This window comes from Hypoxylon fragiforme (assembly GCF_022984875.1).
Source record: "Hypoxylon fragiforme strain CBS 206.31 chromosome Unknown GGS25scaffold_8, whole genome shotgun sequence".
NCBI lineage: Eukaryota > Fungi > Ascomycota > Sordariomycetes > Xylariales > Hypoxylaceae > Hypoxylon > Hypoxylon fragiforme.
The window spans coordinates 1,958,533-1,981,660 of NW_026054763.1; the positions used below are offsets into that span (position 1 = coordinate 1,958,533).

The window sequence follows — 23,128 nt, forward strand, 5'->3', positions numbered from 1 at the left end:
CACTTGCCTGACATAATACTAGGTATCTAGGTGGTCGCGTGGACGTATACGGTTCAGTCACGCGACCTCTATACCTAAGTCTGGGCTTCAATGCTGCTATTAACACTTTATATACTTTTTGAAAGCTTTACTTACATGTCTAACTAGGGTCTGACATCCATCTATTGATGATGACTATTATATCAGCATAATTCACTATTGGTATGTAGGCAAGTCCTTATGTGTGTGCCTAACATATACTGATCACAATAATAGTGACCTGCCGAGGTGGGACGTGTCCGGTCTCAGGATCGTTTCAGCACCGCATCTACCAGCCCTGGGCACCGGAGCCAACAGACGGAGCCAACAGACAATTCCCCCCCGCGTTTTGAACGATTAGTTATGTCGTCTTATTATCCCATCTTTTTTCTTGTTTTGGTTTTTTTTGTGTCCGACGTATAGCGGCGTCGTGAATAAAAAAACCCCCCCCCAAATCCTCCTTTTTATTCTTCTTGAAACGGAGAAATGGGTTGGTTGGGCTGATAGATGGGAATGTGAGGGCTTTACAAGAGTCCATACTAACTGACCTATCTATTCCTCGAATCTATTCCTGCTTATCTTTTTCTAGGTTCAGTCAGACGTGATACAAAAAGTCAAGCTTTCCCTTGTTCATGCGAAAGTCCTAACTACCCAACCTAGGCTTAAGTACTATTATTATCCGTCAAGGCTAGCTGGCTGGTCCCCACAGAAACAAACGACGAAAGGAAACAAGGACAACGGCGATCAAATCAGATAAAAACAATGAAGAAGCCCTGGGGCGCCTCATCCCTACTACTGGCAGGGCTGGCCGTCGGCGTGCTTGGGGGCGAGGTGATCAAGGAGATCCGGCGGGACTTGCAGACGACGATATTCGTACGACAGCAGTCGTCGGCGAACTTCCAGGTGAGTGGTTGCACATATGCAATGCATGCATCCATACATCCATACATACACGCCTCTCAATGTCGTCGAGAAATACATATATACCAGGTGCAACTAACGTATTACACAGCAGTTCAACGGGTCACTGGGTGACCAAGATGCAGCGCAGGTTGGCTCCCCCCTACACGTACCACACAGAACCCGGGGAAGGGGTAATAGAACCCGGCGGGGGTTGATTAAGTGCATACATACAGCTTGGCTAACGAGAACGCACCTGATGGTATAGATTGTGCTGAACGACGGCAGCGACAGCGACAAAAGGCCGTTTAAATCCGTAGGCGGACGACATGACCAAGAGACCTACGTGAGTTTTACCACCACGCCTCTCCACCACCTACCTAGGGATTTGTCTATTGCCATTAGGTGCCCAGGTCGTCGTGATGGACCAACTAACTAACACTAACGGCCGGATAAAATTCAGTCCAGCTTCAATGACGCCGTGAACAAAGTCTGCTCCGACCAACACAACGACTGCGCCGACCTCTCCAACAAGGGCGGCGCCGACTTCAAGGTCGGGGACTGTGACAAGCAGCAGGGTGCGATCTCCATCCCCTCCCCTCCCCTCCCCTCCCTCCTTCTCATTACATTACACAGCATAGACCGGCCCCTGTCTACCTACATAATAACAAGCGCCACCTTTCCCAACTCACACGACACAAGAAAAGCTAGAAAAGCTAACGTGGCTGTCGCATAGAGCAATGCCAGTCCGCCAACACACCCACGGATCAGAATGACCAATTTCTGTACTTTTGCGACGACAACTAAGAAAGAGCTGCCATCTACCTCCCTACCATTTCCATTTATGTATACCGAAACACTTTCTTTTCTTCTTCTTTTCTTTTTTTTTTTTTTTTAGGTTCGGCGTTGCCAACACCTCCCTTTTACCGTGGCGCTGGGGGTTAAGGGGTTAAGCGGCTGGGGAGGGAAAGTCTTTACAATAGGGGGGGGACACAACCCCAGTAAAGCAAGCAAACTTGGGCTCAGCCCCCCTGGATATTATTAGCTGGAGGGGGGGGGAAAATCTACAGCCGAGAAGGGATCTATCTACTTAGGAGGTATGTAACCTAGGAGGTTCCATTACAATCATCACAGCAACAACACGATGAATTCAGTTTTGAGGAAGTTTTGCGTTGTTTTTGTTTTTGTTTTTGTCTTTTTTCGGTTCTCGGAAAGAAGCCACAAGACATTCGGACTCATCCATGATCACAGCAACCACCTCCCCATCACTATCATTATCATGGCGTCGTCCAGACGTATCGATTTCATGTACGACGAGGCAAACACGAACTTGGACGCACAAGACAGAAGACACACGACGACATACATACATACCTCGATAAACAAATCAGACCAATCACACGCAGGGTTCCATCAGTTCGTTCCATTAAGTAGGTAAAGAATTCATAAGAGTATAGTCACATTTCGCAATCGACTATACACATTCGTTGGTGGAAGTTCGGTAGCCATGATCTTCTCGGTTCTCAAAGTCAAAGCCAGATCCAGGTACGCCGAAACTCTCTAAAAACGGGGGGTAAGGGGGGGGTGTGGACAAACGCCTCTCCTGTGCCTGTAACCAGTTCATGCCATTGTTGTTGTTGTTGATGTGGCGGGGAAATTTTTTATTAACGCGTCGCGTTAGAGAGGAAATATGCATTGTGAAACAGAGGACCCAACGTCATTACCTCCAGCCGCCCCTTTCCAGATTAAAATAAGACCACCATCTCCTTCCTTTAAGATAGGGAGGAAACAAAAGAAAAAGGTATGTGCGTATGTGCGTATGTGTGAGTGACAAGTGATGCTGTCAAGCGTGTGCATGTATGTTTATGTGTAATATGTCTCGTGAGTGTCATCAATACATTCATCCGTCCACCCGGAAGAATAGAGAGGGGTTGGGTCTTTCTCATGGGCTCATACTCGAGCCACGGGCTGCTTCTTGCGCACCAGGAAAGGACTGGGCATCTCGTCCTTCTCCGGATCCCAAACAGCAGGCTCGGCGAATGCCCGGTCTTTAAAGCTACGCTTGGGACTAGCAGTCGTGCTCTCGACCGGTCGCCCGCCGGCTCGTGCTTGCTGAAGTTCGACCAGGGAGCGACCCTTGATATTGTTCTTTACAATGACCTTAGTAAATGCCTGGTCGTGTTCCTTCTTAAGCGATGAGGTTCGCTGCATGCCATTTTCTCCGTTTTGTGCGCCTAGATTTGCAACAGAAGGAATCTTGCTCAATCTTCGGTTGGGAGTGTTCGCTTTCTCTCGGAGAGCACCGTTACTAGGTTGAGAGCGGACTTGAGGCTCAGGGGCGGATGCAGGTAGAGATGGGGCTGGCTTAGCAGTGCCTAGTGCGCCTTGGGTCCGGAGACGGTTCATGGGGGCCGTCTTAGTAGTTGTGAGAATAGGTCGCTGGGGACCAAAGGGGTTTTTGTTTATTCGCGGGGGGCGACACGGTGATGGGATGGGTGGAGTATCGTCGTCTTCGGAATCGGATTCCATGGAATCTACCCTGTAAGAGGATTCGTCATGATCCTGATCTTGATCAAATATGGAGGGTTTACGTGATGTCGGGGCCTTAATAGGACCATTACGACGAGGTGATAGGGATAAAGAGGCAATTGCCATAGGCGATGGCGATGACATATCGACGTCCATTGCCGATGGGGTAGCGAGGTTGCGCTCAAACATAGTCTGAGCTCGGCCGAAGGGCATGCGCGAATTCTGCTTAAGAGGCGCAATTTCTTCAGGCGAGTCGACTGAGAATTCGGTGATATCTGTAGTGGAAGGGAACTCGCTGTCAACACTTGTAGCAGCAGATCGTGGAAAATCCGATTTGGATGCCGATGATGACCTGAACTCTTGTGTTTCGATCGGTCCAAATGAAACCCTCTTCTTCTGTAATTCTTCTTGAACTCGAGCGTCGACCTCAGCATCAAAACGCCGCCGAAGCAGTGCTATCTCTCCGTTCACAAGGCGATCAATCTCTAATCGTGCCTTGACCTCCCACTCTCGCCGCAATTGTGCTTCGAGTTTTTGTTCAAAGTACACCTTCTCGGCTTCAATGCTGGCCATCTTTTGATCTAATTGCTTCAATTTTATATCAACAAGGTCACTCTTCGCTTCTAGATCTCTTTTGAATTCTACAGCCTCTCGTTCCTTGCGCATCAATCGCACAACAGGGAGGTTGAGCAACTTCGCGGTATCAGGTCGCATGTCAGGATTAACTGTCAGACAATCTCTAATGACAGCCATAAGTTCTCCAGAATATACCTTGGGTAGTGTCTGAACTTTTCCCTCCTTTATCTTCTGCACGAGCTGGAAGTGTGTCTTCGCGTTGAAGGGAGGTTCTCTAGCGCAAAGCTCATAGATGATGCATCCCAACGACCAGATGTCAGACTTGAGTGTGTATCGCTCTGCGGCGCATATCTCGGGAGACATGTAGAAAGGTGTACCAACGTAGGTCGATGCAAAGTCGTGCGATTGGATCATCTTGGAAAGACCAAAGTCGCCAAGCTTAACAGAGTTATTTTCGCCGAGGAAGACTGCGCATAATTATTAGCGAAAACTTTAATAGGGTTCATATACTTCACGTACCATTTTCAGGCTTTAGGTCTCGGTGAAGGATCGTTACAGCTCCATGCGGCACCTTCTTGCCAGCATGGCCTATCTCTAACACATTCTTCCCAACTTCTGGAGGGTCTATTCCATAGTGGCATCGGTAAAGAGCGGTGACCAGCTGTGCGAATATCTCCCAGACGAATGCCTCTTCGGCATACTCTTTGCGCTGGATGAGACCTCGAATGATTCGGCCGAGATCGCCATTGCCACAGTACTCCATGTACAAGTGTAAATCTTGGGTTTGCTTGAGGTGTTCGCGGTGATAGTAACCGACGATATTGGGATGTCGGAGAGTCGACAGGATTTGGAACTCGGCGTGTAATTGTTCACGTTCCTTTTGGGACATCTTCAAATAGCTGATCTCCTTTCGACAGAGGACCTTGCCGTCCGTCTTCCTTCGGACCTTGCGAATAATTCCGAACGAGCCATGGCCTGCATTCGCGAACGTTAAAGGTTAATAATCAGCCCCTGTAGGTATGGAAGTGGTGGCACACGGGCGACAATAGACGGTAGATATTTAAGTGCTTACCTATCTTCTCCAGTACCTCGTACTGACTACTGATGGAATCCGACATGATGAATTAAGTGCACAGCAATTTTAAGCTTGTCAGACTAATGCTCAGCCATAGACGAGACGGGTAGGCGAGTAGTTAGCTAAAAAGTTTAAAGATGAAAAAAATGAACAATTAGAAGAACTGATGAAAAAAAAAAGCCTAACAGAGGCTATTTCGACGTTGCGGTAGGTAGGTGCAGGTAGGTTTGGGTAGGAAAAGAAAGTTTGAAGACGAGGTCCGGGGTTGGCAGGTATTGGCAGGTAAAGTTTATTAGATTGCTAAGGTTAGGTTAGGGCGTGAAAAGATTCACAAGAAATGGTAGTCCATGTGTACCTGGTACCCACGATCCTTACCTAACAAACTGCGCTTGACTGGTTACTGCTTCTTTGGTCAACAAACCTGCCGTGACCACAGCAACTGTCTAGCTCTAAGTGGGGCACAGTGGATACCACTACCCTAGGCTAGTCCAGTTTAAGCTTAATACCGTTGGAGATTCTTATCGATAAATAAAATTGATTGGTGTTGCTTCTTTACTAAATTGCTCTGGAGACGATGTCGTCTGCACCGTGTCATTGGTGTTCCCGAGCGAATTACTCACATATGTAGGTACGTACACCTGCAAGTACCCTAAACGGCGGGCTCCCCTTCCGTCTACTACCACGTGATGTTACCACTTTTTAACTTTTTATCATCACAAATGACATACCACATTGCCTGAGTTTATTAGCGTGCATATTGAATGTGAACTAATCCTGTGTTAGTTAGTAGTATGCACTTAAACCGCAGTGCTGCTTACAAAGGTCACAGTGTGCGCCAACTTATCTTAGCGAGCTTAGACTTGAAATTTTTTACGCCACACACGCACAGCCACCACAGACATGGACCGTGCCAATGTATCTGTGGGGCTGTGCGTGTCGTGTCAAAAATTCAAGTCTAAGACACGAAGGTGAATTTTTGGCTGTGCCCCCCACAACCACCATACAAAAAAAATCGACCTTTCAACAAAACACTTCATAACTAAATAAATAAAATAGATATTCTTAATTTGTAAAATGTCGGAGGTAGATATACCATATTATAAACTCTGTATCAACTTTTTTTGTGTTATAGTAAGGGTGCAAGTAAATTATACGTAATTAGCAAATTGGGAGCGTTCCCAACAACAATCCAATAACTACCCCTACTAAGCGACAGCGAAGCAACGAAAGACCCTATCCATTTCAAACAAGCTCTTAGGGCTAGTAATAGATATTCTAAAGCCCGTTAGCATTTTTTCTGATTTCTCTGGCGTGATGTTGATGTATTATTTGATTCAAGAGGTAAAAATCACGACTTTTCACCTTTATATTGACACTCGGTAACCATTCAACCAATAATGCCCCAATTAATTTCAAACTTTGATAATAGCTGAATAATTGCCCTTTCTAGCCCCGAGTGTATTTGTATTGTCATTTAAGAGCTTGGCTCTTTGAATGGCTTGACTGGATTGATGGTACGGTATGTGCTATCTTAGAAGGGTTCAACGCGCTGTATTTCGTCTCAACGCGTTGTATTTCGTCTCAACGCGTTGTATTTCGTCTCAACGCGTTGTATTTGGTTATAGCGATAACGATACTATTCTCGTAGCCTGGACAGGCTATAAAAAGACGATTGTTTATCCGTTATTATGGTGGAAAACTATTTGGCGTATCGCGTAAGTAAATTTGATGTGGCAACTGATGGGAGTGACGATACTTATGTAACTTTGTGGAATATACCAACAATTAAAACCCGTAAAAATACCAAAAAAATCGTATTGAATTCGCAATGGCTTAATTATCTGAATTGGAGTAAATTTAAATGCTTATTTCTCGATTGTAATGGTTATTTTAATATTTTTAATATTTGCCGTTGGGGACGCTCAATACAAACGATCACCTTCGTGCCTCAGACTAGGAAACGGTTTTGCGTGGGAGGGGTAGGTCTGGGGTCTGATTGGCTAAAAAGTGCTGTGGCGCAAAAGGTACAAAGCAAAACCGTCCTCCTAGTCTGAGCTTGCTGAGATAAGCGCCAACCACATCGATGCTTTTTCGGGGTTATCGGACTTCATGATAGCATTGAATCTAACGAAGCATCAATGATTCTTTGGATAACATCTCCAGGAGTCCAGCTACAAACCTAGGTACCTGTTTCTTAATCATATATCCAAGTCTCTACGTACCTAGGTAGGTACCTATAATATCAATCATGGTTCTTCGAAAGCATGAGCTAGAAGCCAAATTGAAAGATGACATGGAATTGGTCAAGAGTGGTGTACTCCGCGATGACAATCCGCTCGATCTAAGCAACGAGTTCAATGAACTGTTACAAGCTTGCAGACGAGGGGATCTCAAGCGAACTCAGGAGTTAATCTCTGCCGGTGTCAATATAAATGGCAAAGATGAGTTCGACTACACTCCACTCATCATTGTGAGTTGAGCTTGTCTACCTACCTACCTACCTAGGTATATATCTTGCGCCTAAACATCCAGGGTGGCTGACAATCGTCTGACCTAGGCAAGTCTCTGTGGTCATTACGAGCTAGTCGAGCTACTGCGTAGGTGTCCTATTTGGATGAGGTTTTTTTTTCCATAGATAGGCCAATACAGGGTCGTCAAATGAGTTCTCTCTTGTAACCCTGTGTTAGGCTCCGGGATGATATTCTTGGCATCCTAGCTGGCGCGAAACAACAACTAATTCTGAGCAATATAGTTGAGTCGGGCGCTTTAGCAGAACGAGATACATTCCAAGGAGAACGATGTATCTACAATGCTCTGAACGACAAGATTCGGAGCCTATTGCTCAAGTACGACTACTCAAAATCTACAGATCCCTTGCAACCATGGGCAGCGCATATCAGTAGTTTGCTTACCCGGGAAACGCCAAAGACGTCTGATATAACCTTGGTGGCAGGGTCAAAGTCATTTGAGCTTCACAAGTTCCTTCTCTCTGCCAGGTCGCCATACTTCCGGAGGAAACTCACCGAAGCCCCCGAGACGGAAACATGGAAGTTACCCCAGTCCAAACCCATTGAATCATTTGAAGTTGTCCTCAGGTATCTATACCTAGGCGATATTCCGAGAGATTTGGTCGATGTCCGAAGTAGCAGCACCGAGGACGACGTTTTAACTGGGGTTGATAAGATCAGCAAACAGTTGGAGGTTGACCACCTATGGGAGGCCATTCTTTCGGGTGGTGATCGACGATTGGCACGACAAAGACATCAGGATGAAGTCAACCGAGCTCAAGAACAAGTCCAGGGCTTTTTCCAAGACAATGTGCTCGGAAATAAGATTGTTGTTGATAGCCGAAAAGTTCACGACGTGAAATGGCCACATGACAACTCCATATTTGCGGATTGCCTACTACGAGCCGACGAAGCAGGTAGCGATGAAGACGATTCTGACGAACAAGAAGAATCAGGTGGAATCCCTATCGGCCCAGGTGTTGAATCGTCAAAACAGAACGGTGCCAAGAAGTACAGGAAATCAACATTGTATCCAGCACACAAGGCAATGCTAATTCGCTCCCCGTATTTCGAAACCATGTTTTCTGGTCCATTTCGTGAGGCTCAAGCATCAGAACACCTACATATAATCAAGATTGATTGTCTGCCAGAGGTTCTTGAGATCATATTGGCGTTTTTATACACTGAAAAGGTCGAATGCCCGCTTGAGTTGGGTCTAGATCTACTATATATATCCGATATGCTCTTCCTGGACAAACTAAAGACGAAAGCTGCGGTCGCCATCAGCACATTAGGGAGCGGCAACAACAATGTTCTGATCGACCGAACACATAATTATGAAGGCGAGGACGACGCTGTGGAAGTTGAGGTCGAGCCTATCAATGTGTACGATGTCATACATGCGGCCTGGGACTTGCGGGTTCAGCGGCTGGAGGAGTTCGCTGCCCGATACCTCGCGTATCGTCTGGAATATTACATCGACGAAGAGGAATTCACCGAGCTGATCCAGGAAAGCGCCTCTAGACTTAAGACGAGAGAGGAGACGGACACGATTGAGCTTCTAGACGATATCCGGTATTACCTTTCCGAGCGCTTCAGACTACGGTTCGAAGATGCCGGATTGGACGAGATGATGGACGACGATGACGAAACTAGCAAGAAGATAGATGAGGCGCTGCTAACCTCGCAGGTTAACAACCTTTCTATAAGTGAAGACAATGTGAATGGTACTGCTGAGGCGGACAACACCAAGGCGGTCTCTTCTGCCAAGGCAGATGTAGCAGAGTCTACGACTGGTCCTGTAGGTGTGGTTCGAACCCTTGATGGAAAGCTTGTGGAGGACGAGTTTGCGTCCGACGCTATAAACTATCAGATCCTACTACAAAAGATCGATCAGATGCTAGAAAAGCTGAAACTAGACGCATAGAGATTCATCGCATTAGAAATATAGGCCCCTATTAGCATATTGGGCCAATTTTCTCCTTTAGTTCTGGTCACTCTTTGAGGTTCCTAGTAATCTCATCCAAATGCATACCTAACTAGCAGGCATAATTCAGTTCTAGGATGAGGCGTTTAGAAAGCTCTTAGCTGCCCCATAACCCTTCCAGGAGTGACAGTAGGTAGCTATACCCAGTCAACAGTCGACCCCTACCCCTGATCTCATCCATGTTTTTCTTCACTTTCTTGGCACTGCAGCGTTTCGAGACACGATATCCGTTGTCTCAAGCTTATTTCAACTGCGTGTGTCACTTCATCTTGCAGTTGACTCCTCAACCTACCTAGGTAACTTTCCATGCTCTACTTACGCTTCTTACCACGAGTAGAACTATTATTCGAACGGTCAAGTTATTATCGTCTCATGAATCAAGGCCAGCCGGTAGAAGTTTCCCCCCTTTTTACGCAGCCTACGTTGCGGTCTCGGGATGCCAGTTCAATATGATCATGACTAAAGCCCAGATATCGTATAAGTAGGTAGTATATGAGCCACGCGCACAAATACGATTTACCCACGATACCCGTACTTCAGATTTGGTTTTCTTTTTCTTTTATGGCGCTACTCGCGATATAGATATGCCGCCGATCTAAGTATGCAAAGGTGCACATACCTACGAATAATACTCGGGGCCCCTCTGTGCGCGCTAACTCCTAGGCTTCCTTTAACCACCCTTCGGGAATAAGATAGGGGCGAGCGGATGGTGGCGCGAGGTTTGTCAGGCAGGCAGGCAAGCGGGCGGGATTTCGTATGTGGTCGTTGTTGGTCTTTGACGAGCGCTGGATAAATACTAGGTACGGTCCGTAAGAATGCCATTCTAACACTCGCGGGCGTGCAGAGCACTATAATCACGGGTTATTGTTGTTGTATGGTGGTCCTTGAGGAAGCAGTTTGTCGGCGGTCTATCTGTGGGGGGGATGGGGCTTGGCTATCTCGGTGTTATGGCACTGGCTGGGAATAATAGTGCATAAGACACTCACTTCCATAGTGTGGATTAGCCACTGTCGTTAGGTGTGTATTAGGTAGGTAGGTGGGCATCAGTAATCCGCGATGGTAATCGCTGTGATCGAGTTGGCCGTATCTCCTATCTCCTCTTCGTTCTTTCTGATAGTACTTACATAACTGAAAGCGACGTACCACAGTTACATACGTACCTAGCACCGAATATTATTTGTACATAACTCGGAAGACCTAACACGTCTGATGCCGGTATGCTACGAAATCAACGAACTTTTGGCAGAATTTGTCTTTACCATGATCGCGTCACTCATCGCCCTTTCGGAATGGTTTGGCGGGGGAGTTCCTCGGGTTAGATCGGGACGATCGCCCACATTCCCAGTGATGGGAATATCGTTACCAGACGCGAAAGAAATATGCATTTGTGGTAGTATTATTCCACCTTGCGAAGCGAATCTGCACCATCCCATCTAGCTGCAAGTATAGGTACCTAGGCACTCGTCATTCATTCGTTCAGCTGCTTGCTGTGCGGGAAAGCTTGTTTTATATTGCCCCTCTCGAGGGCATGAGGAGCTCGAAGCTTAACACTTGATAGGGCGGTATATACGACAGCTACATACACGGACGACCATGTGTAGAGGTAGGTAGTTGAGAGGATACGAGATCTTCACTATGTCGGCGATCCATTACCAAGACGTGACAAAGAAGATACGATGGATGTTCGAGTATCCTATTGAAGTAGGATTGCTGTACATACAAAGGACTGGCGTATATCGTGGAATGACGATTGCATGTAATGGAGCTTACAGCGGCCTCACGTCATGGTGGGATCTCGGTTGCAACATTACCTACCTACCTACCTGGTACCTAGATACTCACGCCCACTAATACATATATATGTACATACATATTATGTACGGAGGCAGAGCCGGCTGTTGCAGGCGCGGCACAAGTCGCGCGGCATACCTACATACATACATAGCATTTGTATGGTCTCACAGCTCTAGATACATGTATGATACATGCACGTAGACCCTACGAGCGAGTGTGTTACACGAGCTATACGCAAGACGCCGCGATCAGCAGACGCTCACGCGCGGCGAGCAGCTAGCCAGAAGAGTCGGTTTACGCGATTTAGGGCGACGGGGGTGTGCGGGAAACCACCCAACAACGAAAGAAAAGAAAAAGAAAGAGATATGGATGTACGAATTCGAGGGCTCGGAAACCCCCACTGGCTAGGCTACGCGCCGGATGGATCGACACGTGAGGAGTTGAAGGACGAGGAGAGCGTTGAATGAGAAGGCCTCGTACATATATAGCTGTACTTACTATAGTTATGTGCATAGGTAGGTATATATCGTTCATATATGTACTTACTATGTAACATGTAGGCACGCATGTACATAACCTCAAAGCTGATCTGTACATACATATGCAATAACCAGCCAAACCCCCTGCTGATCGCCCTCGAAAGTTTCAGCGCCAGCGCGGGAGGGGATCGGCGCCCCGGGTGTAGGGGACGGCACATAGGGAGGCTGCATCCGGTGACTGGATTCTGCTGGCTGGCCGCCGTCAGCGACCAAATAACAATAAGAAGGCCTTTTAGATTTTGGGGGTTGGGGTTAAGGTTGGGGGAAATGGAAAGGGAAAGGGAAAGGGAAAGGGGAAAAAAAAAGTCATGTACTTCCCCGAGCCGCCTCGCCTCGCCAAGCCAGCGTCGAAGGTTGCTGTGGGCTGTCCCGTGCGGCGGGCGTCGTCCAACCCTTTTCTTTCCTTGTTGCTGTTGCTGTTCCCCCTCTCCCCCCCCCTTTTTTTTTGGCTTTGGCTGGTCGATCTAGATGTGATTGCTTGCAGATTGTGGCTGCGTGCTACCAAGGTTGTCTGCATCTGCCCCCCTCTCCTACTATTTGCTGCTACTCAACCCCCCCAAACCTTCCCTTCTGTAGCCGGACCAGTCTGACGCGCGAAGTAATGCCCGCTTCGCTGATTCCCTTTATCTTGTGTCTCGCAGGCTTCATATTCGGGCCTGGCAGATATGTCCTGCTACTCGTCGTTTGGGAAACCGGTGAGGTTGGGGGTCTGTTTTATTTTGGTTTTTCTGTCAGAGTCAGGTAACTAACTTCAACAAAGCACGTGTATGAAAGGAAAGGTGACAGAATGGGGGTCGAGGCTGGGGCGAGCGTTGTCACGCTGTTGAGGACTTAAGCGAGTATTGTCACGCGAGATTAAAGGTCTCGCCACGGGAAATAGCTTTTAACGACAGGTCATAATGCTACTCTCTATTTATGTTTCAGAGCAGAGATGATTTTTGGTTTTTTTATATATCCTATTCCTCTATTAGGCAGAGAGACAGGTCAGATCAGATCAGATCAGATATGGAAAGAAGCAAGAAAGCTGTACGAAATTCTCTCGTGGGAAGCTTATGTCGATCCGAGAATCTCGCTCCGGGCTTAATCCTGTCAGCCACGTGAGCTACCTTGGACGTTGGGCTTTTCTTACATACTGTTGGCGCGATATTTCGTTGGATAGGTGTATGCGTATTGATACTGTGGGCGGATACTGGTCAAGGCTTTCGCCCATCTAGGACATGAGGCGTAAGGCCTTCCCTGCGTTGCACGGGGGTCACTTGCTTTTACATACAAAGCCAGCCGCGGCCATGCGATGATTCCGGGGAATGTGTGCTAATAAAGCATGTTATAAGACAATTAGGCCATGGCCAAACCGGGGTCTTGCAACATTTGGATCAGCTCGGCTCCTTACTAGGTACGGGAGCATGCAGCTACAGTCGTCGTAGGACTTATGTTAATATCGGGTGTCTGAAAAGGAGAATAGCTGATAGGGCATGGGCATGGGCTTTCGGTGGCTTCTGAACTGTCACCTCGGCCAGTCTAGATACTAGGTAAGGTATCTATCCTACGAGTCTGGCCAATACGGATCCCGCCGTAATATAAAGTAGGGCTTTGGAGGTCGTTACAGGAAGGAGAGTTAGGTAACAGCTTCATATCCGGAGGCAGCCGAGAAGGAAGGGGATAATCCATGATCGACTACTGATAACTGCCGTGGGGAGGCGACATGTAAGCATTGGAATGTACCATATCTGTAGGTGATACAAGAGAGGCCGTGATGCTGATGGTGACTAGGCCGCCGTTTGCCGTATGCCGTTTGGGTTCTGGAGGGAGCTGATGCGAGAATTACGTCGCGTACCGTGAAGTACGCATGGTCTATGATGATGGGATTTTCTATATGGCAAGACCTAGAATTGCCTACCTAGGTAGCTACCTCCTTAACCTACCCCAAAGATCTTGGGGATCTACCCCGGGTGATCTACAACGCCTATACATGATGGACGCTACATACTACATAGATCGATACATGTGCTTGCTTGGTCGTATCCTATTGATGGGAAGAGATTGGTGGAAAGGGGTGACATGATGTCATGGAGAGAAAAGCTGTTTGGCGTTTGGTTTGGCGAGAAATCACTCGAAGCTGGATTCGTAGGAATCCTATTTATCCCAGATCCCTGCCTGCTTGCAGTCCCAGCCCAACGGTCTGGGTGATCTATGGGTGTAACCATCTTGTCTGACTAATAGGGAAAAGCTGTCCATCAAAGTTGAGCAACTTGACGGTGCCTATGTATGTACGTACTGATTTGGAGCGTACATACATACTTCGGCTGCCAAGTACCTAGGTAGCCAGTCAACCTGTTGTGATACGTGACATGTAGCCTTAACAGCCGGATCTATTCCTAAGTATGTATGTATCTGCTAATACTAGGTCCACGTACTCGATGTATCAGAAGGCAGAAAGTGTCTGCCGCCATAAAACTATCTACGACCGCCTATCTAAGTGCCGAGTGATTCGAAGTTGATGAGGCGACATGTACTTTTGAAAAATAGCGATCTTCAGAGGTCTTATATATATTGAAGGATACCGGTAACTATCCCCTTTAGCTGACTTCAGCGGTTGTATGTATCCTATGGCTGAATCCTTACTCCTAGGCAAGCGAGATTAAAGTATAAGACGGCTCATAAAGGACGCAGTTTATCATCCCACGCCATATACATATAGCATGTATTTATATTTTTACATATACGCCAATAAGACTGCCTACCCGCGTTAAAGGAATTGTATGTACTGTGTCTGTGTCACCGTCAGCTTGGGAGTAGGTACACAAGAGGTATTGCCGAGAAGGGGGGCCAACCGATTGGAAAGATGTAAAGAGACCTTGTAGCAGATGCCTCGGCCGCCTGGAATTCTACATTACTAGTTATCAGCTTCTGCCTATGAGCCTGGCCAACGTAGAAGACTGTGATAGGTCTCATGCTTTCCACATGGCCTCGTGCCTCGACTCATTAGGCAGTGAGAAGCCCAGGCATGGGGGAGAGAGGGTATACTACGACATATATACCTAATTGGACGATGAAGTAGATTGGAGTCATTTCGCCTAAAGAGAAAATATTACGAATACAGTACCGACATACCTTGTACCTTGAGCTCTTATCACGCAGTGTTCCCAGGAGGCGAGGCGAAGCGAGGCATCGTGTAATTCTAAAACCGTCACCTCTAGGCTATCAGCTCGTGCTCCGCGGAGTTCTGCAATTATGCAGGTTCCACGAGGAACGAATGAGAGTAGGTGATAATATCACTTTATCGTATCCTGGACTCTTCTGGGCTACCCGTGCTGGTCGATCAGGATCAAGTCGAATATCTGTCGACTTGCATACGGCTATGTGCATCTCTTGAGCTTCCTGGCAGGATAGTCACGAGAAGGGCCTATGGCCTATATTGATCAGGTTGTAATGTGGCTAGCTTTTCATAGCGAATGGGCAAATCTCATCGAAGCGAAGGAGTGTGCCCGTTATTGAGGCTTCACGAAAACCTGCACGTAACATGATGAGGCTTAATCCACTCGCGTAGAAGATAGGAGATATGAGATCGGGTTCGATAGGTAGGTTTCAGCAACTCTGATACAAGCCACTTGCCTACGAAAGCCCTTGCTTGTGTCATCTTGCCTCTTTAGCACGCCTATTATACATACCTACCTACACCATGCATAACGAATCGGTACAGCCCCCTGAGAGCAATCTAGGCCACTGGATGTCCTGAGAGAGCCGCCACATCAGGCCATTCCGGGTTCGAGCTTGTCCTATAAGCGACGTGAAATACCGAGAGTGCCCAGCCAGCTACCGAATTATTAAAGATCTCGACCTGTTTAAGGAGCTCGCGTAAAATCCGAAGCTCCTTATTCGAGTTCAACAGAAAAGAGCATCTTGAGAAGAGTCGAGAGAAGCCTGGTCCTGGTCCTGGCCCGTCAGCATCGCCAATGAGTTGCAAAGGCAACCTTGATATGTAATGACACAGATCATCTGTCATCCTTACCGAATCTCGTGCATGCAACGATACTAGACAATAAGGCAATCCCGCATATATATGTACGGAATTGTTTCCTGCTTCGTCGACACTGCACAGAGATCCTGCATGATCACGGCCTTTCGGAGATCTTAGGAAGTAGAGGCGAGCCTCTGGGGTTTGGAAGCTTGTGGTCCAATCGAGGACATATGAGTTGTCACTGAAGAGCTGAGTCCACCATGTAATCCGTTGCATTCCTAGATGGTCCGATGTTGTAGTGCAAGTATGGTACACACGTAATAGTTGAGTAGGCAAGTGAGTATGCATATTTTTGGTATGGGTGTGTCTTATATGGCTGCGATTGGAGGAATATGAACAGCTTAGCATTACCTCCCTGTCCAGTTCAATAGTTGTAGGTAGCTGACCATTGAATAGGGGGCCCCTAACCACACATTCATCATGTCTAATCCTGCCACGGGCTAGGTGGAATATCTGACATGTTAGCTCGCGTCGGGCATCAGCTCAGGGCAATTCCCGTGATTTGTCGTTGGGCCTCGTTAGGGTGGGGTGTCGTAGTATTGTATGAAGGGCGCAGGGAGATGCCTTAGAATGATCATCACGTTTGGGGGAGAGGCAAATTAAACTACTTACATACCTACTACGCCGTAGGTAGGTAAGGTAGGTAGTGTAGGTAGGTAGGTATTTTACTAGCCTAGGCATGTAGTTCCAGCTTTATGCTTGTAATATGAGCTAAGCTCTTTGGCAACCTCATTGCTGGGAATATCACTCACGATTCGGATGAATTTCCATCATCGAGGAGAAGAAGGCATGGCATATATCATTCACTAAGGAATTAATACCTAAGCAGCTACCTACCTACCTACCTACCTGCTAGGCTGTACTCAAATAGCCATTGTAAGAAAAGGAGTCGAGGTATAATATTCCGTATAATTTCTCAAGCCTCCATGCGAGGAAGTGAAGGGGGTTAAAAAAGCAAAGGTAGACAAAAAAGACTTGTCCCTTTCTTCCAATCTCGTGGGTATCCCGAATAGGAAAAAAAGATATACATGATCCCTGCGAAGATGCACTATGAAAGAACAAGAATGGATGATTAATTGGGACGGCTTCCATGGCTCGGGACCAATGACCCTTGCTCAGATCGTCGATCACCCTTACCCCGTCGAACAAATCCGGTTATCATCCCCGACGAACTTGACTATATTTACTGGATCATTTGCTGGATTCTGGAAGAATCAACGAGGCTTTAATTTAGTACAGCGTGATGACATCGACGAGGACGATGTACGATGTGTGTATGTGAAAACCGCGCATTCATTCCCTCCTTTTTTTTATGGATAAGATCTAGGGATTTAAATGAGCATAACGGCTCGGTGAGGATTATTTCTATGATAAGCCAACGAAAGCTATCTATGACTTGCTACGTAGGATTAGGCAATAGGGCTGACCGGAGAATCTGTTGGCCGAGGCCGTTTGTATTGTACATAGTGGGCTGCCTACCTACAGTACCTACCTACCTAAGCGTCAATGTCATGATGTTTCTTATTGTTCTGCTGAAGGATTTCACTTCCGATTTGGAGTACCTTAAGAGCGGATGTAGTGTTCGGTAGTTTTCTCATCTAGCTCGTCCCCAGATTGTATGAAGCAATCAGTTGCCTAACCTTACATACATAGTATGTTGACTAGTAGCTTCGGGAGATCGCAGCATGGATTGACCCATATGACGAATATAGCTTTCTCAGGGGATCACGAGTTCATTTTAGCAACCTGGCTCGGTAGGTAGACTTCGTTAGGCAAATGATAAGCCTACCCAGGTATGTAGTTAGGATTCTTAGGAATATGCGGCACCACGTAGATCTATCTACCTGAGAAATCTGCCGAATCATTCTAGAAGATAGCAATGTGGCTGATCACCAACCTAGCTATGCTAAGGTAGAGGAGATATCCATAGATTCCATACATGCTTGTCTATTGAATCTACTAGGGGAGCATATGTCCCAGCATATTGGAGCGCTAGAGACCTTCTAACATGGTTTATGGAACGATAGTGATAAATACTGTATCGTAAGACTTATTATTTTAAGAGTGATGACATAGTTTCGTGGGAAGTGACCCGAAAACACGTAATTGTTATTTAAAATAATGCTTGGATAAGGGGTCGATAGGTATATTGTTGTTAGGGGGTTAACAGTTAACTTGCGGGAGAGCTGGGGTTGAGTTGAGATCAACGTGGTGCCTTAGCGCACATCGCTTAATGGGAACAAAGCCCCCCCAGATATTCGAAGTATTGTATTGTATTGTACATACATACTTACCTGCATAGTACCTACCTATTAATTTGCAAGCTGTCTGTCTTGCGTGCAGTTCGCGGGGAGAGTGAGCAAGCGAGCGATTTATTTTTGTCACCCACACGCCCACGTCCACAGGTCGACTGTCCAGTCACTCCAGTGTCGAGTCTGTCGACAATGTTATCGACAGGGATCGAATTAGAGCCTCCGAAGTAGCCCCGTCTTTTCATGTCCTATTCTAGCTAGCTAGAGATGCATGATCTGGTTTATGTAGGAAGAGCCACTGTAGTCTGTAGGTAGGTAACTAAGGTAGGTATTGTAACGCAACGCCTCATAGCATCCATCTTTTCCGGATCTGGTTGAGGCTGACCTGTGATAGGAACGGCATGTTCGATATAATATGTATAATACCTATAAGAAACGAATGAGGTGAAACACAAATAAACGAGTACCGTAACTAACGAAAATTCTACATAAATAATCAACTTGGCATCAGAACTCGACGCTAATGAGAACGAATCCGAAGCCTTTCGTATCGTACTACGTAATACGAAAGTAGTTTCTGCTCTAAAAGACTAGGTTAGTATATTCGATGTTGGTATTCCGTTTGCTTAGTATGTACCGGAGGTTAGGTAGGTAGGATGGATGTATGTATGTATCCCTTTTCACGATGTGTCGAAAATAGCACATATGTATAATAGGAATCTTTGTAGGTATTGATGTAAGTAGGTAGTATTATGCCGATAGATACATGTATACAATACCGACATCGAGACAACGCAACACATATAAGAGCTCCTTTTAAGATCTAATATGCAACATAGGGAAATTCATCTGACCGACTCGTCATGTTGGGTGCATGTACATACCTTACCTAGTACATACAAGTAGGTACCTATGTATGTAGTATGTAGTATGTACGATGTGCTAGGCAAGAAGGCGGCTAAGATGAAAACGTCCCGACCTCAAGGCAGCTTGGCAACTTACTATGTATGTACGTGCATAGTACCTAGTGCCATGTTCTGGTGCCGTTCTGGCGTCCATCTAGCGTGCCGTCATGCAAGCCTCAACTCAAATTTCTATGCTCATGTGCGATCTGTCGACATACCTGACTAACATCATTGATACATATATATGTACATACATCCCTAGGTTAGCCTACCTAGTTCCACATACGTAGTCAGTGTATCTTACTAACCTAGTGATAGTTATATGAATCAACGATCAAAGAAAAATAAAATAAAAAGCAAGTCAAGCCACGCTAGACTTCACGTGGCTTTTAGTTTCTCCAACGTTTGGACTTGTCTTCGTCAAAACTTGCAGAGTATTGACGGTACCTCGATACATACCACATGTAAGTACATACATACATACATACATACATACATACATGTATTACCATATCGAGATAACTTCAAAGAATAAGCAAAAGCCTTCGGACGTTGGTACGAAATGCCGTCGTTCTCGTTCCTGCTTAGTGCTTTGAGGCTACTAAAGGGCTGCGGGCTGTGGCATACATAGTACCTACATACATACATACACTTAAACAGCGGACCTACATACTACATACATACATAGTAGGTACGAGGCAGGCACTATAATATCATACATATGTATCATATGTATCCAAGCGACAGACGGGATTTCTTGCACGAAAAAATATATATCCTCGTTCCGGCCGGCATCCGTCTTGAATAGCATCATCCAGAGTATCGAATGCGGCTGCAAACGTCTCAACATAGACAGTATATCCTAGGAACTTATGTATGACTATGGGACTACTATGGACTCTGGACTATAACTCTTTTGGTGTAGGTAATAGTTGTGATCTGTGATACTGATACATACATACTTACATCAATGATACTCCTAACCTTGATGTATGTATGTATGTATGTACTACTAGTAGTACCTCTAGTAGTGTACTACATAATGTAGGTTAGGTAGGAGACTACTAGGAGTAACTACATTGATACATAAAAAAAGCGGAGTTGTAATGGTGACTTGGCTCGTGCCAGATAGCTCGGAACTTAGCTGTCCCTTCATGCCTTTCCTCACGGGGTGTCTCGCTTTTGGGAGCTAAAGTGTCAGTGAGACAGGGGTCTCCAGGGTACGCGGAAGAGCTGCCATCCCGAAGAGGCGTGCATAATCCCTGCTTGAAGTTCTAGGCTGCCGATCATAGCAAAGGTACCCTTGCTGGCCACCCGGACCACCCTGCGTAAGCGAAAAGATTCCTAGCGCTAAGTTGACGATCATATGAGATTACCTACCTACGTACCTAGTACTACTTATTTAGGCCCTAGTGTACATCTTCAATGTTCCTACACTACACTTTGTGGTTAATATGTAGTTAACTATTAACTAGCTATTATTTCGTTTCTGTCGAAGGCCAAAAAAAAAAAAAAAAAAAAAAAAACCCTCCGGACGTTTCTTAGGAACTAATGTGTACCTAGGTAAGCATGTATGTCTCATTAGGCATGTCTGGGTAGACACGTAATTTATAAACTTGGAAGAATATATATCACCAACATCTTTTCCTTACTTGATCTCGTTATTAACTATTATTCATATTATTCATCTACAGAATCTGTAGATGAAAAAGATGATGATGATAATACACACGATGTAGCAAGCAACATGGGGAAGCTACCTAGTAATCGACTTAATCATCATATCTCCGTTCCAAGGGTCGTCGATCCTAACCCCTCGGGATCTTAAGGTAAGGATATTACGTATGAGAGCATACTAGGTAGTAAGTTTTGTTTAATGAAGCCATCTCCCATCGCCAAGAACTAACTATGGCTCCCATCTGGGGCTGGCCAAGGACCCGTTTTATACATAGGTAAGCGGAGCTTGGTACTGGTGCTGGTACTGCACTACACTAACCTAGGTACAATACTACCTAGTAGGTTGTCTGCTAGGTACTAGGTAGTAGGTAGTCCTAGGAAGGTACCTAGGTAGCATGCAAAGACCCTCGGATTTTCCCATCGAACAGGTACTTCGCTGCATGATCTGGTAAGGCTCATCTCAAGGTTCCCCCAACGACGTGTTACGATACATATCCTACCACAGACACTGGACAGTAACCACAGTACCTTACTATGTAGGTGTGTGTAATGAATGATACCAAGACGAAAGCCGGGAAGCTGCGGCTCTTTTTCATTCACTGTTTCTTGGCCTAATCTTTGCAGAGAATCGATTTTATTAAATATTGATTGTTCTAAATCGAATCAGAGTCAGACAGGCACACGATAAAAATCATATCTGAATTCGAATCACGCCCTTCTGGACTGTAGGCCAAAAAGGAGAGGATATATCAAATCAGATGAGATAAGATGTATGTATGTATGATGTATGCGGAAAAGAAAAAAAAAGAAAAAAAGAAAAAAAGAAAAAAAGAAAATAATAAACATGAAGACATCAACAAACAGCTGCATGGGTTGGGTTATATGTCAGGCACGGCAATTCCTCTACCGAATAACTCCTTGTTGCAGGTCTTCGTCAATGCTGATAGCACAACCCCAAATAGGCCAGACTAACCAGCACGCCGCGGGATAGATCTGACAATCTGCAGCAAGGTCTAAATAGATCAAAACATTTTGGGACTGTAAGCAGTCATCCGAAGATGACAGATGCAGAGAGATAGAGTGTGAACGAGCGAGAGAGTGGGAGTAGGAGAGAAGATAGAGCCAATGCCAATGCGGCATGTGCTGTCTGGGCTCGTGGGGATGAACGGCATAAGATCAGCTTGTCAATCCGGTCACAGCACAGGCTCGGCAGGGCTTAAACAGTAGCCTTGACGAAGCTGTTTGCGGCACCAAATATGTTCATTGTCGTCTCAAGTCCCCTAAACTCCACATAAACTAAGCCGGGTCCCTTGTCCGAAGTGTACCAAGACAAGGATCACAGACCAACTATCCGGACGGCAGTATACCCCTAAGGGGAAAGGGTGGTCCGGATGTGCCATGCACCCAGCAATACATACACTACCAGTGACTACCTAGCAATACCACAACCACACACGTCCAACGAAGATGGTTAGTCCTAGCAGCTTGCTTAGGTAGTTCTTGGCCTAAGCCAAGACTTTGGAGGAGGAAGAACAAGAAGGGATGAGCTTAAACGGTCCACCGGGGATGCCCAGAGTGCAGAGGGAGTGCAGAGAGACCACGCACACGGACGTCTTATTACACCCTTGCCGGTGCATAGGCGTAGCCAGTAGCCGTTTGACCTTCAGCGATCCCACGAGAATCCCAGCGGAGCCGTTCTGCTACGGTACGTCCATCCTTCGATCTCACCCACATGCACCCGTAACTGCCTAGGTATGTACATTTACATGCAAGGCTTCTTTCCATGAATACATACTTTACTTTACGTACCTACATACAATATTATGTATCAGTATTATCCTAACCTAGGTACCTTACCTACATGTAGGTATGTACTACATATCCAAGCCTACCTACTACGTATGTATCTACCTAGATTGGCCTTTGCTATGTAGGCTACTTGCCTACTAGCATCTAGTAGGTATCCTTGCATCAGCCCATACTTGGGGAACTGGGACGGACCACTTAAAAGAGGCGGGTGAGGAGGAATAAGCAGTTCTAGAGTTACAGAAATACAGAGTGACAAGAGTCCCCAATCGCCGCACGCATGTGCATGGAACCTCCAAGACGGTACATCACCGCTCACTCCTCACTCCTTGGTACGGGGGGCGCTATAAGTAATACTTACCGTCGATCCAGGAGTACCTTCGATACCGGCGATCTACTGTTGATTTCGACCCAGGTCTGCCGTGACCCACACCCAAAATTTGTGACAGTTGTTCTCCAGGGTTTGCTGTAGGGATTGACGCTTGATCGTCGTTTATATTATTATACTTCCCGGGAAGATCTCATAGATACATCGTCAACCCTCG

The 23,128-nt window shown here is 46.2% G+C and overlaps 3 protein-coding genes across 3 annotated transcripts; 2 read left to right on the forward strand and 1 right to left on the reverse strand.

Moving 5' to 3' along the window:
• The first annotated feature begins 668 nt into the window (after positions 1–668).
• Positions 669–1,884, forward strand: GGS25DRAFT_420332 (uncharacterized protein). Its single transcript, XM_049258555.1, has 5 exons — positions 669–921; positions 1,031–1,069; positions 1,187–1,264; positions 1,382–1,496; positions 1,655–1,884. Exons 1-5 carry the CDS (start codon positions 781–783, stop codon positions 1,723–1,725), a joined length of 444 nt encoding a protein of 147 aa, XP_049113985.1. The 5' UTR covers positions 669–780; the 3' UTR covers positions 1,726–1,884.
• Positions 1,885–2,868: 984 nt separating this feature from the next.
• On the reverse strand, positions 2,869–5,141 carry GGS25DRAFT_524715 (kinase-like protein; the record flags this gene model as incomplete). Its single annotated transcript, XM_049264657.1, has 3 exons — positions 2,869–4,490; positions 4,543–4,998; positions 5,096–5,141. The coding sequence occupies 3 exons, from the start codon at positions 5,139–5,141 to the stop codon at positions 2,869–2,871; spliced, it is 2,124 nt and encodes a 707-aa protein (XP_049113986.1).
• Positions 5,142–7,175: 2,034 nt separating this feature from the next.
• GGS25DRAFT_504135 (uncharacterized protein) lies at positions 7,176–9,769 on the forward strand. The gene is made up of 3 exons (XM_049262110.1): positions 7,176–7,568; positions 7,656–7,695; positions 7,851–9,769. The coding sequence occupies exons 1-3, from the start codon at positions 7,347–7,349 to the stop codon at positions 9,530–9,532; spliced, it is 1,944 nt and encodes a 647-aa protein (XP_049113987.1). The 5' UTR covers positions 7,176–7,346; the 3' UTR covers positions 9,533–9,769.
• The last annotated feature ends 13,359 nt before the right edge of the window (positions 9,770–23,128 follow it).